Raw genomic sequence first — 17,238 nt, 5'->3', positions numbered from 1 at the left:
AGAAACACGACGAGGAAATTGAGACTCCCAATGAGAAAAAAGAGAGGATGTTCTCTTTTTTTCTCGTCGAGATCCACAACAGTTTTCTCAACGAAAAACATACACACAACCGTTTTTCTCTGCAAAAAAGCTCTGCCAGCATTTTTCTTGATGGATTTTGCTGAGGAAACGGTCGTGTGTACGAGGCCATACATTTACCCTTAGTGGGCCCCTTTCTCACAGCATTTATGTAAAATTACCTACGCAAAACCTCACTATAGGTACACTTAGCCTTTAACATTTATCTAGTAATGCAGACAAGTGTATAATTATCAAACATTTATTAATGGTAGCTTAATTTTTTCTTTCTGCAGCTGGGACCTGATCCTAAAGTGTTGGATGCAAGATCCGATAAAGAGACCAAGCTTTAGTCATATTCATAAACAGCTTGAAGAGCTGAAAGGCTGCTCTTTAAGATGCACTCGGCCCAAACAGAAAATGATGAACTTGGAAGGCATTATTAATCCAGGCTTTGAAGGTAACTCACTATTTACATATGAATTTCATATATTCTAAAACAGTGGCGGCTGGTGACATTTTAGAATGGGGGGGCGCAAGACCCCGCCCCTCCACATTTGGTCCCTCCCACTTCTCATAAGCCACACCCCCTATAGAATACACTCACTCCGTTCCCTGTATTCCACTTGCTTCCCCTCATAGTGTCAGGAGTATACAGCTCAGCATCACAGCACAGAGTATATAGCCCCAGCATCACAAATCATGGTATATAGCGCAGCCTTACAGATCGCGCAAACAAAAAAATTACACTGTTAGTTATGAAGGACTCTAAATGGGCATGAGATTATGAGAGACTGCGGACATACTGCACAAGATGACCAGAGACTGCGGACATACTGCACAAGATGACCAGAGACTGCGCACATACTGCACAAGATGACCAGAGACTGCGCACATACTGCACAAGGTGACCAGAGACTGCGCACATACTGCACAAGGTGACCAGAGACTGCACACATACTGCACAAGATGACCAGATACTGCACACATACTGCACAAGATGACCAGAGACTGCGGACATACTGCACAAGATGACCAGAGACTGCGCACATACTGCACAAGATGACCAGAGACTGCGCACATACTGCACAAGATGACCAGAGACTGCGGACATACTGCACAAGATGACCAGAGACTGCGGACATACTGCACAAGATGACCAGAGACTGCGCACATACTGCACAAGATGACCAGAGACTGCGGACATACTGCACAAGATGACCAGAGACTGCGGACATACTGCACAAGATGACCAGAGACTGCGGACATACTGCACAAGATGACCAGATACTGCGCACATACTGCACAAGATGACCAGAGACTGCGGACATACTGCACAAGATGACCAGAGACTGCGCACATACTGCACAAGATGACCAGAGACTGCGGACATACTGCACAAGATGACCAGAGACTGCGCACATACTGCACAAGATGACCAGAGACTGCAGACATACTGCACAAGATGACCAGAGACTGCAGACATACTGCACAAGATGACCAGAGACTGCAGACATACTGCACAAGATGACCAGAGACTGCAGACATACTGCATTACTTGTCCTGCGACTTGGGACTTCAACGTCGCATGACAAGTCGTACCCTATGATTTCCAATGAGAACCGTTCATATCTGTGCGACTTCAAGTCACAGCGACTTCAAAGTAGTCCCTGCATTACTTTGGTCGCACTTTGATGCAACTTGAGGTCCATAGACCTCCAGAATACACAGGCATTGCTTTAAATCGCATCAAACTTTCAGACTGCGTTAGCCTTAAAGTCGCAAGATTCTGCCACAATTTTTTGCTGCGATTTTGCAGCGACTTGAAGCAATGCCTATGTATTCTGGAGGTCTATGCACCTCAAGTCACATCAAAGTGGGACAAAAGTAATGCAGGGACTACTTCGAAGTCACTGTGACTTGAAGTTGCACAGATATGATTGGATGGGGTCCAAAAAAAAAAAAAAAACAATTAAATAAATAAAAAAAAAAATGTTAAATACTTTTTTAACAAGCCCGAGGGGGGGGGGGGGATTGGATGGGGTCGAAAAAAATGAATAAGCGGGGTGGGGGGGCTTTGGGTGCCGTTGCGGCTGCTATTTCCACCAGTTAAATTAAAAAAACCAATGTTAAATACTTTTTTTTAACAAGCCCAAAAATAAAACATGAATAAGCGGGGGGGGGGGGGGGTCGATTAACAAAAAAAACACATTTGAATAAGCGGGGGGGGGGGCCGATACGGGTGAAGGTAGGGGTCCGTTTGCCCGCTATTACATACATGTTCGCTATTTGCAAATACTTTGATTAGGCAGGGAGGGGGTTCATACCTGTTACTGCAGGCATGCTGGCAGCATAGCTCAGCTTCCAGGCGCACTGAGCTCGAGAGTCCCGACGTCACTTCCGGTTCTTCCTGAGACGTCGGGACTAGCATAGAGACGTGCGGGTGCACACAGAAAGTGTGCACCCGAGCCATAACAACACAGTCCATCGCGCCGGAAGCAAGTGGCGCGATGGAGAACGCCACAATGGCATTTTTTTCCGGCCAATGTAGCGCCTCGTCTGCGATTGCACAGACGTGGCGCTACTCACACAGCACTGTGCCCGGCGTCCGGCGCTGGGACACAGTGCACCGAAGGACCTTTTTTGAAAAAAAAAAATTCCTTAAAGGGACATGTTTAAATAAACTTTTTTTTTTTTTAGATTTTTTTTTTTTTTTTTTACTGATGGGGAAGGGGGGGCGGCGCCCGGGCGCCCTCTATGGATGGGCCGCCACTGTTCTAAAACATAACTGAACTGGTTTATGTGTTAGAATTTGTTGTGGGATCAGGAAAGTGCTAATGTGCTTATCACAGCAGCCATTACTAGTTCTGAGCCAAAAAACTTTGGTATGACATTCCAATGATGCCCCACCACATATAGCCATGTGGCTGCAGACTTATCTCAGGCTGCTGTTTGTAAATGGAAAGCACAAAGAGAGGGTGGAGACTTGACACTGGCACTGGAGTCTTTCAAAGAAACCTCTCTGATACAGCCACAAGCTAAAAGTAAAACTCCCTCTTTACTTTGGGGAGAAGCATAAAATAGCAGTACCGTATTTATCGGCGTATACCGCGCACTTTCCCCCCCTTAAAATAAGGGGAAAATCGTGGGTGCGCGATATACGCCGATACCCGCTTCCCGCACTGTGTTTGAACCTTGCCACCGACATATACCGAGCGCAGTACACTCGGGTACACTCGGCCAGGCTCGGCTCTGCTCACGGTCACGCCCTGTGCCGCCTCCTAGCCTTTATGCGAGAGGAGCCGAGCGTGCCCGAGTGTACTGCGCTCGGTATATGTCGGCGGCGGCATTCAAACACAGCGTGGGAAGCGGGGATCGGCTCAAGAACAGTGTGGGAGAAGCGGGGAGGACACCACCAGGGCCGCAGACGGACGCCGGACCGGACAAGGCCGCCGATGGACGCCGGGCAAGACACCAAAACTGTAAGTAATTCATTTTTTTTCCCCAGGAATTTCCCTTCTACATTAGGGGTGCGCGCTATACGCCGGTGCGCGCTATAGGCAGATAAATACGGTAATTAGAGTTTTTATAAAAAGTGAACATTTAATAAAGGGCAGGGATACACTTATATTAAGACACCTGAAAGTAATTAAAAAAAAGTTGCCCAGAGTTGGGCTTGGATGTTGACGTAAACTTAGTCTGTAAAATCTCATAAAGTCTTTAACATGCTCATGCAATTTACATTTTTTTAAATCTTTTAAATCTGCAACTTTCATTAAATAATACTTGGTAATCTTGCCATGGAGGTTCTTGTTCAGACACTTCCTATTATGGGGTTGCAATGCTCTGTGTCTGGCTCTCAGTTGCCCGGTTGTCACCTTGTCACATGCTTGTTTAGTGAAAAATAAAAATGGTTGTACTGACACTCAGGAAAGTGGCCAGGCAGTGGCTGGCTGAGGCTGAAGGGGGATCAAAAGCAATGAAGTTCAAAAAAAGATCAAAAATAAGAAAAGAGCAAAAAAAATATTTTACCAAGAAAAATATATGAAGAATTGTTCATGGTACACGGTGCTTTTGCAAAATAAATGTAATCCAGTGATATTTCAGACATACGGTATTTTAAAATTGCTAATGTAATCTTACTCTGAACAGAAGAACACCCAGAAGAAATTCACAAAACCCAGGATCCAGTGCTGCAAGTCAATATGCTTTAAACCACTATTTTTGTGATGTCCCACCTTCTATTGCTTGCATGCAATTTCATATTCATGTGTGTTTTCAATATACTGATATAAACATAATATCATCATTAACACCACCATCAAAACCATATTACATAGTGTCATTTGGTTTCAACACAAGTTTTTTTTGTGGTTTGCCGGAAGCACACTTCATGTCTAAATTCTCAGTCAGAGCAGTTCCACGACCCATCAGCTGACAGAAATAGGAACACAGACATACATGAATAAAAATATCATCATGAGTTCATACAGCTTCGTTTAGGCAAACATTACCACCATACACTTATACAGGAAACTGCTCTAAACATAGGCAGGCTGGCTGGCATGTGTCTGGAACATAAATACCAAGATTTAATTAGAACCCCGTATTATAATGTTGCCGCCTCAAGAGCAAGTTGAAAATAGGGAACATTTATGGGTTACATGTTTAAAAACAGCCAAGCCTTAAGGGTTTTGAACTAAGTGGTTCATGAAACAAAACTTCACACATGGCAGATGTCAAGGATGGTGAAAAGGCCAGCATGATCTTGAAATGTACTTGCAAAGTCTGCTGTTTTCAAGACCGGAAGACACATAGAAATTCACTATTCAGGAAACTGTGAAATTTTTCAAGGATTCGAATGGAAATTGCACTTAAATAGAAAGGTCTGCTTAACTAGTGAGGGCTACCTCCCCCTTGCTCTAAGCTGAAGAAAAACGTGGGACAACAATTGTTGGGGTAATGTCAACATCTTTGTGGAGAGATCCCAGGGATAGTTGATCCTGCTCTGTGCTGGAGTGCAATATTGTGAGGTTTCGGCCACTTTATATTCCCTGGGATATCAACAGAAGGATGGTGATGTCAGCCTCTGTACTATGGAACCCGGGGAATAGGTAAGTATATTAACTTATTTTTAGCGGGAGGTGGCCATCACTAAATAAAACTCATTGCTTACAGAGCAAAATTATGTATAGCAGATCTTTAGGCATAGCTTAAGCTAAAATGCAGTCAGATTACAGATAACGATTTTAAACATCCATTGACACAATAAAAAATTACTAAAATGATTATTTTAATATTTTCATGTGCTCCTGTCATCTACTCTTTCAGCTGTCAGGGATAGACCGAATTATATAAATAAACCAAGTTCCATTCTCTCTGCTGGTGTCCTCACGTCAAGAACATCAGGATGGGACCGTCTCAGGGTAGATCCATCAGTATCCCTTCTGTTGGCCCCATGATTTTTTTTGTTCATACACTACATACACTATATTGTCAAAAGTATTGACTAGGTTTAGGAGTGTGTCTATGGGAATGTTTGACCATTCTTCCAGGATCACATTTGTGAGGTCAGGCACGAGAAGTTGGACGAGAAGGCCTGGCTCCCTATTTCATCCCAAAGATGTTCTATCAGGTTGCGGTCAGGACCAGTCAAGTTCCTCCACCACAAACTTGCTCATCTGTGTCCTTATGGGCCTTGCTTTGTGCACTGGTAGTAATGTTATAAGGAAGTAATTAAGGGGCCATCCTCAAACTGTTCCCACAAAGTTGAGAGCATGAAATTGTCCAAACTGTCTTGGTATGCTGACACCTTAAAATTTAACTTCACTGAAACTAAAGGACCAAGCCCAACCCCTGAAAAACATCCCCACACTATAATTACTCCTCCACCAAATAATTTGGACCAGTGCAGTGACTGGCCTGAGTCCTGACCTCAACCCGATAGAACACCTTTGGGATGAAGTAGAGCGGAGACTGGGAGCCAGGTCTTCTCATCCAACATCAGTGCCTGACCTCACAAATGTGCTTCTGGAAGAATAGTCAAACATTCCCATAGACACACTCCTAAACTTTGTGGACAGCCTTTCCAGAAGAGTTGAAGCTGGTATAGCTGAAAAGGGTGGCCCAACTCACTATTGAACCCTACGGACTAAGACTGGGATCTTATTAAAGTTAATGTGTGTGTAAAGGAAGGCATTCCCAATACTTTTGACAAGATAGTGTATCTCTGGTGGCCAAGAAAAATATCTAGGAGGTTGTTGTCTGAGCGGTTGTCTATGGGGGATATTTACTAAAACTGGGGCACCCAAAAACTGGTGCAGCTGTGCATAGACCCCAAGTCGCAGGACATGTGAAATGCAGTTCCAATTGACACTACTGAAATTGCTGCGCCTTCTGAAAAGGTTTCTCCACTACTTTGATCCGACGTTGACATGCCCTCAATGCCAGAGAGTGTCAAAGTCACTTCAAAGTGATATCAAGGTCAGACTCCAAAGTTGCGCTTAAAATCACACAACTTTGGAGATGGGTAGTGTGAAAGGATCCTTAAACCTAGCAACTTATTGGTTGCTATGCACAGCTGCACCATATTCTGTATGCATCAGTTTTAGTATATTTCCCCCTATGTCACAGAGCATTGACAAGCAGCCAGTGACAAGACAAAATATCTAATTTCAAATAACCAAATAAGATATTTAGAATTTTGGACCTGAATGTTCACCTTTTGTACACTTTTTTTTATTTCTTTAAATCTACAGTCACTTACTTTTCTTGTCCTAATCCACGTTTCCAGACGTTTAGATTAGTAATGTCTTCTTCCTGATCAGACTTTAGGTCATGACACAGTAGACCAGCTGCATAGTGTATGGCCATCTATATACAAGTACATAGGAGGGAGTGGACAGAAACACTCAGCTGTCAAGCCCTGTTCACAACTCTGCATAACGGGAACTCGCATTCCCACGTGTTTTTTTTTTTTTTAGCGAGGGGGAGGCATTTTGGAGCATTTTCACTCATTACACATTGGGCAGCCCATCCACCTGAATGGGCTGCCCTACCCACAGCAATCGCCCCAAAGAAGCTTCAGAACTTTTTTTTTTTGAGCGGAGCTTGGTGTGTTTTTTTACTGCCATTTTTGGTGCAGCACATCTCTGAAATACAAGGAAACGCACAGATGTGAATGGAGCCTCGTTCTTGTGTTATCGCACCAATTTTACTTTCAGGCCCCATTCACATCTAGCATACATTTTGTGTCTCGTTTTTCCCCGTCGCGACGCACGGGGACGGAGCCCGGTGGGAAATTCAAAAAGTGCAAAATACATAACATATTCAGTACATTGTAATCTTACAAATAGTATTACTGTATCAAATTATTTCACATCCCTTTTGTCCCTAGTGTTTTTTTCAATACCCTGCATGCAGATTTATATTATAAATACTGTTCTTTCTGCCTGGAAACTGGAGAAAGTCCATAGCAAACAAAAAGTGTCCCTTCACTTCAAAAGTGGTTTTAGAGCAGCTAGAAAACAGCGATGATAAATAAGAATCACTTGCAGGAATTGAGCGATAGTGGTTTGTAGGGAAATTCATCAGGCACTGAAAGTAATGACAGCGACAATTCTGCAACTGAGCAATTTCAGTGTGTTTCATTTGATTACATTATTGAATACATTTTATTATTATTATATTTGGTAATTATTTATATATATTTATTATATTATAATTTATGATTTCGTGTTTCAAACTTTATCATACCCGGGATGTCTACTAGACTCTGGTTTGGACAGATTTAAGTGAGTTATTCCTAAGAATTACAGGCCTACAATATAAAATGCCAAATTTCCATGCAAAATAATGGTACTGCTTTCAGCATCAAAAATCGGACATAATCATACCGCCAGGGAGGTTAAATTACTAATTTAATTGTGATTTAATTGTGAGTAAGCCTGGACTTTCTACCTAAAAATAATGTTTAATATTCATTTTTTAACGAGACCATGGGTTGCACCATCAACAATAAAATGATAATTTTTAACACATTGTATGTGAAATAAAATGCTTTGGGCTAGATTCAGAGAGAGTTACGCCGGTGTATCAGTAGATATGCCATCGTAACTCTGAATCTACGCCGTCGTAAATTTAAGCGTATTCTGGAAACCAGATACGCTTAAATTAGGCTAAGATACGAGCTGGGTAAGTCTCTTACGCCGTCGTATCTTAGTTGCATATTTACGCTGGCCGCTAGGTGGCGCTTCCGTAGTTTTCGGCGTAGAATATGCAAATGACCTAGATACACCGATTCACAAATGTACGTATGCCCAGCGCTATTTTTTACGTCGTTTACGTTAGGCTTTTTCGGCGTAAGGTTACTTCTGCTATTAGGAGGTGTACGCAATGTTAAGTATGGCCGTCGTTCCTGCGTCAAAATTTGAAAATTTTACGTTGTTTGTGTAACTCGTCCGTAAATGGGGCTGGACGTAATTTACGTTCACGTCGAAACCAATGACGTCCTTGCGGCGTACCTTGGAGCAATGCACACTGGGAAATTCCATGGACAGAGCATGCGCCATTCGGGAAAATGTCAATCACGTCGGGTCACCAATAATTAACATAAAACACGCCCCCTCATCCTCATTTGAATTAGGCGCGCTTACGCCGGCCCCATTTACGATACGCCGGCGTAACTTAGGAGGCAAGTGCTTTGTGAATACAGCCCTTGCCACTCTGACTTACGGCGGCGTAGCGTAAATACGATACGCTGCGCCCCCGTATCAATGCGCAAAGCTACCTGAATCTAGCCCTTTATGTTTTTGTTTAAACTCTTGTTAATAAATACACAATAGTAATTTGTCACCCAAAATCAGGGTAAAATACCTAAGGAGCTACTGCTTAGATCAGGGATATCTTACAGACATTCCACTTGTTGCTCAAACATAATGAATTTATCGATCATCAAAAGTCTGTGAGCAAGGCCTGTTAAACACACATGCACATTGCCACAACACATGGAAACACTCAGTATGTGTGTTGATACTAGGGTTGCCACCTTAACCCATTAATATCATTATTTTATTAATTGCACAGGTTTTGTGGCTGATTTAGGTGGTAATTAAACTCACCTAGTGCCTTATCTGAATTAAATTAGCCTCAGAATCAGAGGCGGTGCATCCATAGTGGGCGCAGGTGTGCCGCACCCTCTCTCCTGCACCCATCAATCAACAATAGATAGATTCATGTATTGCATGAATCTATCTATTGTCGCCGCTGCCATCCACTATTTCAGGTGTCCATCTGAATTACAGCGGTGGGGCTGTTGGCTCTAATAGGCTTCCTGATTAGAGCATGTGGCCGTGCGTTCGCTGTTTAAACAGTGCTGTGTTAGGGAATCACTTCCCTAACACTGACCCGCCTCTCAGCCAATCAGGTGCTCCGAGTCTGGTTGCCAGTCACCTGATTGGCTGAAGCGACAGGCACTGTGATTGGATGCTATCAGGCATCCAATCATAGCAGAGATGAAATGAAGAGGACATGAGAAGACATCGAGGACTCGGAGGGAGCGTGAAGGACGGCGTTGACCCGAGAAAGTTAAGTGCCGGGCGGGAGGGCAAACTGGCTGCATTTGATGGGGCAAACTGGCATCATTTGATGGGGCAAACTGGCTGAATTTTTTGGGGCAAACTGGCATAATTTGATGGGGCAAACTGGTGGCATTTGATTTGGAAAACTTGCATATTTGATGGGGCAAACTGGCGGCATTTGATGGGGAAAACTGGCGGTGTTTGGGGCAAACTGGTGGCATTTGATGGTGCAAACTGGCATTATTGGTGCAAACTGGCGGCATTTGATGGTGCAAACTGGCATTATTTTATGGGGCAAACTGGCAGCATTTGATGGGGCAAACTGGCGGCATTTGATGGGGCAAACTGGCGGCAATTGATGGGCACAGTGGCTGAGTTTGATGGGCACAGTGGTGGCAATTGATGGGCACAGTAGCTGCGTTTGATGGGCACAGTGGCTGCAATTGATGTTTTTTTTTTTCAGTTTGTTTGCGCCCCACAAAAATTTTGAACACCAGCCACCACTGCTCAGAATGCTTTTAATATGTGTTCAGTTTTAAATGGATGAGGTGGCAACTTTAGTTGATGTGCTGTGGTGCCATTCATTTTGAATAGCAGTCCAATGCACCTGTGTTGCAAAGCACTGCAGTGCACAGTGTGAGTTACAGTTTATTGAAAAGGGTACAATTTTTTGTGCTGCAGCCTCAGAGCACATGTTGTGGTGTGGTGCAGTGCAGTGTGGTGTCAATAGACCTGAAGGTCTAATCTATTATTAATCAGCCATGTCAAAAGATATAAAGAATTATTATACCGACCAAAAATTATCACTGCTAATATAGTAGAGTGCTGTGTTATAAACATCACGGCCCGGATTCACAAAGCACTTGCGCCAACGTATTTCCAGATACGCCGCGTAAGTGCAAATATGCACCGTCGTATCTGTGCGCCGTACCCACAAACTAAGATACGCCTAAAAGCAGGCTTCATCCCACGACGTAACTTGCCTATGCCGGCGTAGAGTGGGCGCATATTTACGCTGGACGCATTTGGCGCTCCCATTGATTTCCTATTCAAATATGCAAATGAGGGAGATACGACGATTCACGAATCTACGTGCGCCATACGTCATACGTCCAGCGTAAAGTTATGCCCAATAAAGGAGGTGTAACTCAGCAGCAGACATGCAAAGGTCTGCACCAGGGAACACAAGCCGGCGTATTTTACGTAGTTTACGTTGGACGTGAATATGACTAGGCGTAGGTTACGTTCACGCCGTAGGCAGTGATCCGGCGTGATTGTGAGCATGCACACTGGGATGCGTCCACGGGACGGCGCATGCACCGTTCGTTATACGTATCTGGCCCATCATTTGCATTGGGTCACGCCTCATTTGCATGGCTCACGCCCACTTCCACTTACGCCGACTTACGCCTTGGAAACCCAGCGCAGATTTGGGAGCATTGGCTTTGTGAATTCAATGCTTGCCTCTCAGCATATCGTAAAGGAGATACGCTATGGCGGCATTATAGTGCGTCGCTGTCTGTGAATCCGGGCCTACATCTCTCAGTGTATGTGTTCATTTCACAATTATTTCTCATACAAATTCACTAGATCATGTTCCTTTTGCTAAATTAACGTAGAGACAGTTGAAATGTATAGCTTATCAGCTGTCGGTTATACCATGGCAAATTAAAAAGTTGGAATAAAACTATTTATTCATATCCTCCAATATGTCTCTTTTTTCTAACAAGCACATTGTTCTCTTATGCCACATTAAAGTCGTAATCTTTGTCTTTTCCACACAGTATCTCAGTGTTCATAACAAGTCAAGTTATTGCCGAGATCTTTTATTACAAAAAATCAAATTCCTCATGAAAGCAGAGAGAAAACTTCAATTTACATTGCAGACATTTCCTTCTGTTAATGTTTTATCATGAAGTATTTTTCATCAAATGGTTTGCATTTTTTAATTTAGATCATTTTCCTTGGCCTTTCAGTGAATAAATGTACAAAACATGTTTACTTTTTCAGATACAGATGTTGGCATTCTGGGTTCAGCTTCAGAAGACACTGGATCAGTGACCCTCACAGAAGCAAGGAATGCGGATGGCCTCAATTATCTAATGGTGACTACATAAGTCGGTATACTTGGAAAAAAACAAAAAAAAAATCCCTGTTTTAAGAATTATATAAAAGCAAAGCCTTGAACACTTCCTTTAGTGAATATAACAGGCCAACAATGGTAATGGCTACCGTGTGGATGCTGAATACTGAAGAATTTGAAGTCATGTGAGGATGTAAATTGATGGCTTCAGTCAAATGCCTTCATTCTGTCTTTAAAGAAGATATTGGTACATAGTAAAAACATGTTTGAATGACCCATATTGCTTAAAAAAACGATTTAATAAAATAAACTGTGTTCGTATTTGAAATATTATATTTATTTCTCAGATGGACTTTGTAGCAATGACTCTATGTAGAATGTTTTTCTCAAACATAACTTAGGAATTCTCCTGGTTTTCCTTCAGTTATAGGAGTGCCATCTTTTCTTTAATGGTTACCTTAAAGTGTATTTCCTTTTTGGCAGCCATATTGGGATAACACACATGCTACGTGTTCCCATTCATGTAACTTGTCTTCAACTCCACCATTTAACACACAGCTCAGAGTTCCCCTCCTGTCCTCCGCTTACTTTTGCTCCCTTGTCACCACTCACTCATCCACTATTTGTCTTTGCACTCACTTATCCACTGCTCATCCCACTTTCAATCAGTGCAGACCTTGATCTCCTCCTTCTCACGCTCAATAACAATGAAGACCCTTGCATCCTTCACACTCACAAATAATACATCCTTCCTGCCCCTCTCACGCACAATGCAAATCCCTGCCCACCTCCTTTAACACAATGAAGCCCCATTGCGCACCTCCCATTTGCAATATAACTCCCCTGCTCTCTCACACATAATACAACTCCCACCCCCCCTTCACATATAATACAGCCCACACCCCCCGCTTCACACATGATACAGCCCCACCCCCAACCTTTCTCCTCACACATATAAGAGCTTCTGTGCTGGACTGTTCAGTTAACCCCCCTGGTGGTATTCCCGAGTCTGGCTCGGGGTGGAATTTTAGAACCGAGAGCGGTAACCCCGAGCCAGACTCGGGATCGCCTCGCAGCATCCACAGGCATGGTTTACTTACCTTGTCCCTGGATCCTGCGATGCCTCCCCGCTGTGTGATCGATCTGTCTCCTCGCTCGATTCACACAGTGCCTGTGTGCCGCCGAGCTCCGTTACGACGCACGGGGGTGGAGAACGGCGCCAAAATTAAAAAAAGTAAATAAACACAATACATACAGTATACTGTACTCTTAAAGATTACAGTACTGTATGTAAAAAATACACACCCCCTTTGTCCCTAGTGGTCTGCCCAGTGTCCTGCATGTAATTTTGTATAATAAAAACTGGTCTGCCTGAAAACTGAAGATTGTCCATAGCAATCAAAAACTGTCCCTTTATGTCAAAAGTGCTAGAAAACAGCGATAATAAATTATAATCACTTGCAGAATTGAGCGATAGCGATTTGTGGGGAAATTCGTCATAAATAAATAAAAGTAATGACAGCGACAATTCTGCAACTGAACAAATTTCTGTGTTTTTGATTTGATTACATTATTGAATAATTTTTATTATAATTATATTATTATTTGTTATAATTATTTATAGTTATTTATTATATTATAATTTATGATTTTGTTTTTCAAACTTTATCATACCCGAGATGTCTACTAGACTCTTGTTTGGACAGATTTAAGTGAGTTATTCCTAAGAATTACAGGCCTACAATGTAAAACGCCAAATTTCCTTGCAAAATAATTGTACCGCTTTCAGCACCTAAAATCTGAAATAATCATACCGCCAGGGAGGTTAAGCAAGATGAGATGGGTAGGTTAGTGACACTACATAAAATTAAGGAAAAAAAGTGTCTCGTAGTCATGGTTTTAGGACTAGGGGCACCAAACTGGATATGTGGGGCACCTGTCTCGGAGACCCCACACTAGTGACAGCTTCAAATGTCAAACTATATTGTGGAGAAGGTCTGAAACAGGATATCAACTATCATAGGCTGTAGATTGTTTATGTTATGTTTGCGGCTGTTATGTACCATTATTTTCAACATTGTATTATTTATATTTTTTATTTACTTTTTATTTTTATTATTCTTTTTTTTATGTGTTAGGCTGTCCCTGCCTTGGTGAAGCACACATGATCAAGTATAGCAATGCATGCTGGTAGTTCTAGTCCTAAACCCTACAGCCCAGGGGAAAGGACAAGCAGCTGATGAAAGTTAAACATTTAATCCTATAGACAAAGGCTTCCCACCCTACCCCCAAATTATCCTTTAAACCTGCACATATCAGAGAGCCAGTATAAGAAAGTTCTAAGGAACTGTTTTTTTTTTTTACCTCGCTAGTGGTGATTTCAGAAGGAGGTAATTAAGTGGTTGACAAAATTGTTGTCTTCTCTTTTGTTTTAGGGTGCAAAGCAGTCACTTGCCTGCAAGTGCTGCAAATTTGCTCTTTTTATTCTTCACCTCAAGGGTTTATAGCAGTAACTTTAGTAGATCTGCATCCTTTTCCTCTTCCTCTTTCTTAAAGGGGTGGTTCCCCCTTAAAAACAACTTTTTTTTATTCCACTGGCCCCCCACATTACAATCGAATTAAGGCTATTATTTTTTTTTGCTGCTGTACATACCTTGATACAGCATCTTCACCCGTGCATCCGGGTTGCGAGTCCCGCGGGAGTGGGCGTTCCTCACATGTGTTTGATTGACGTTTTTCGGAAAAACGAGCTCCCCCCTGTCGCGTAAGCCGCGTCACGCTTGGCGAAAGGAGCCGAACGGCGAGTCGGCGCTATACTGCGCATGCGCATCGCCGTTCGGCTCCTTTCGCCAATCGTGACGCGGCTTACGCGACGGGGGGAGCTCGTTTTTCCGAAAAACGTCAATCAAACACATGTGAGGAACGCCCACTCCCGCGGGACTCACAACCCGGATGCACGGGTGAAGATGCTGTATCAAGGTATGTACAGCAGCAAAAAAAAAATAATAGCCTTAATTCGATTGTAATGTGGGGGGCCAGTGGAATAAAAAAAAGTTGTTTTTAAGGGGGAACCTCCGCTTTAAGCAGAGTTTTTCTTTATTTATTTATTAGAGCTGCTAATGCACCCCATTCCTTGTCTTGTTCAAGGGTACAGAGCAAACACTTTCCTTTTTAGTGTTGCTCATGTGTATTTTACCTTCTTCTACTCCTCCTCCTCCTCCACCTCCTCCCCCTCCTCCTCCTCCTCGGGAGTGCAGTCACTTTTTTTAAGTTTTGCTTTTCCTCCTCCTTTCCCTCATATAGCACCATAACTCTGCCAAGGATTCCAAAACATTTCAGTTTTTTCTTGATTTCTTTCCCGTCTCCTTCCTGTTAAGGCTGCAGAGCAGCCACTTTATATTTTTATGGTGCTGCTCCTACTTCTCCTTCTTAAGGGTGCAAAACAGCCACTTGCCTTTCTAGTGCTGCTTATGCATACTTTTCCTATTCCTCCACTTCAGCTAATCCCACTTTAGTCTTAACAAAGCTTTCCCCAATTTACCTCCATGCCCAGCAAGCATCTTAATGCCAGCTTTGCCTGGTGTATGCAAGCTTGTGACATGTGACACCACAGTGTCAGGTATTCAGACACCATTAGTTTACCAAAAGCTCACGCACCAACTCTCATTACTTTACAGAAGGCCATCCCTGCCCTCCATCAGCATGTAGAATGTGGAAGTAGCAGGAAGCAGAGGAGGAATGCAAGGAGGAGAAAGGAGTGCTGTCAGTAAAGGGGTAGGTTGTGGTGCTGAAGGTGAGGAGGAGAGTTGGGGTGCTGGTGGTGAGGAGGAGTGCTGTAGTTCTGGTAGTGAGAAGGAGCAATGTGGTGCTGGCAGTAAGACAGAAGGTTGGGGGATACTTGCAGCCATAGACTAGGGGAATCCATCGAGTGACAGTGAGGCTGGGACTAGTGCAGGCAGCAAACCCGCTGGAAACGCCAGTAACGCAAACCTTTTTCCGGTTGCCGGCGGAAACACAGATCCAGGAGGGGCATTAAGAAATCTAGTCCCCCCTCCACCTCGCATGAACACGAGACGGGGAACCGGTCGTGCCCGGTGATTAACCTTCCTTCAAGACCAATCACTGATGGCGAATCTAAGTTGTTGTCTAAAGGTCTATCATTTTGCCCTGCTAATAGATTAAATTTATTTTACTTTGAGGTAGAGATGTTCAAGTTTGAACACACTTTGAAAATCAAACAATTCTTTCACAATCAACCCATGATATCTTCCAAAGCTCTGCCTCCATTTAGACTAAAGAGCAAATTTATTCCTCCTGGACATTTCCATTCGATCGAGAGTTACATCAGAACGATCAAACATGATGTTGTTAGTAAAGCCTCTAAAAACGCACAGACCAATTTGGGACCTATGGACTTTTCAGCATTGAAATCCCTCAAGAATGACAGAAACATCATAATTAAGCCCGCCGACAAAGGCAGGGGGGGGGGGGTGGTCATCATGAACCCAGCCATTGGCCCAGGTTATGGATTACTATCTACAACCGTTAGTCAAGGATCTACCAGCATACATCCGGGACACGGGTGATTTCCTTGACAAACTTGGTCCCTCCGCTACGTTCGAGGACAGTTGGAAGCTTGCCACAATGGACATTTCATCACTGTATACCTGTATACCCAATGAAGCTGGTCTTCAGGCTGTTGAACATTTCCTGACCAAACGAGGTTCCCTCGGGTTACCAAGTGCTTTTATTATTGAATGCCTCAAATTTATTTTGGTGAATAATCATTTTAGATTTGAAGGAATGATGTACACACAGATTAGAGGGACAGCTATGGGGAGCTCCGCAGCTCCCTCTTTTGCTAACCTGTTTGTGGGCTATCTGGAAGAGGTGTATATTTATCTATCCCCTTTGTTTCATCGATATGTCAAAAAATGGATGAGATATATAGACGATGTCTTTTTTATATGGACGGGGAGTGAGACGGACTTTGTAAGATTTGTGGAGTATATTAATAGTGTTTTCCCAGGGATTGTGTTTAACCCAGAAATTTCGGGTGAATATATTCCGTTCCTTGATGTACTTATCACTATCACTGGTGGTGTTATGACCACATCTCTATACACTAAACCTACTGACAGAAATACTCTATTACATTTCCAGAGTGCACATCCTACACATTTGCGCCATAATTTGCCCGTGTCTTACGGATCTGCTCAGACGAGCATGATAAAAAGAAGGAACTTGACATCATGTACCAGAAATTCCTTGAACGGGGTTATCCCAAATTAGTTTTGGATAAGGCTCTGGATAAGGCACTAGCGGGTAGTAACAAAAGTTCTAGGTCTATCTCTTGCCCTATGCTAGTCCATACGTACAATCAAGAATCAGGCACAATTAAATGCGCCACTGAACGCAATCTGAAAATATTGCAGTCAGATAGATCTTTGGGTCCTGAAATCAAGACCAAACCAATGATGGCGTACAAACGCGGTAAGACGTTACGAGATCACCTAGTAC

At 43.1% G+C, this 17,238-nt stretch overlaps 1 protein-coding gene across 2 annotated transcripts in view; it reads left to right on the top strand.

Moving 5' to 3' along the window:
- The window catches only part of ROS1 (ROS proto-oncogene 1, receptor tyrosine kinase), a 192,350-nt gene extending 180,299 nt beyond the window's left edge, over positions 1-12,051 (top strand). For both annotated transcript variants that reach the window (XM_040350299.1, XM_040350297.1), the window contains 2 exons: positions 354-517; positions 11,646-12,051. In XM_040350299.1, the coding sequence (XP_040206233.1) occupies positions 354-517; positions 11,646-11,752 (271 nt within the window). In that variant the 3' untranslated portion in view covers positions 11,753-12,051. The remainder of the gene's footprint in view (positions 1-353; positions 518-11,645) is intronic.
- The last annotated feature ends 5,187 nt before the right edge of the window (positions 12,052-17,238 follow it).

Source organism: Rana temporaria, chromosome 4 (assembly GCF_905171775.1).
Source record: "Rana temporaria chromosome 4, aRanTem1.1, whole genome shotgun sequence".
Taxonomy (NCBI): Eukaryota; Metazoa; Chordata; class Amphibia; order Anura; family Ranidae; genus Rana; species Rana temporaria.
Note: the sequence above shows the minus strand (reverse complement) of the source record. Positions and strands in the feature narration are given on the sequence as shown.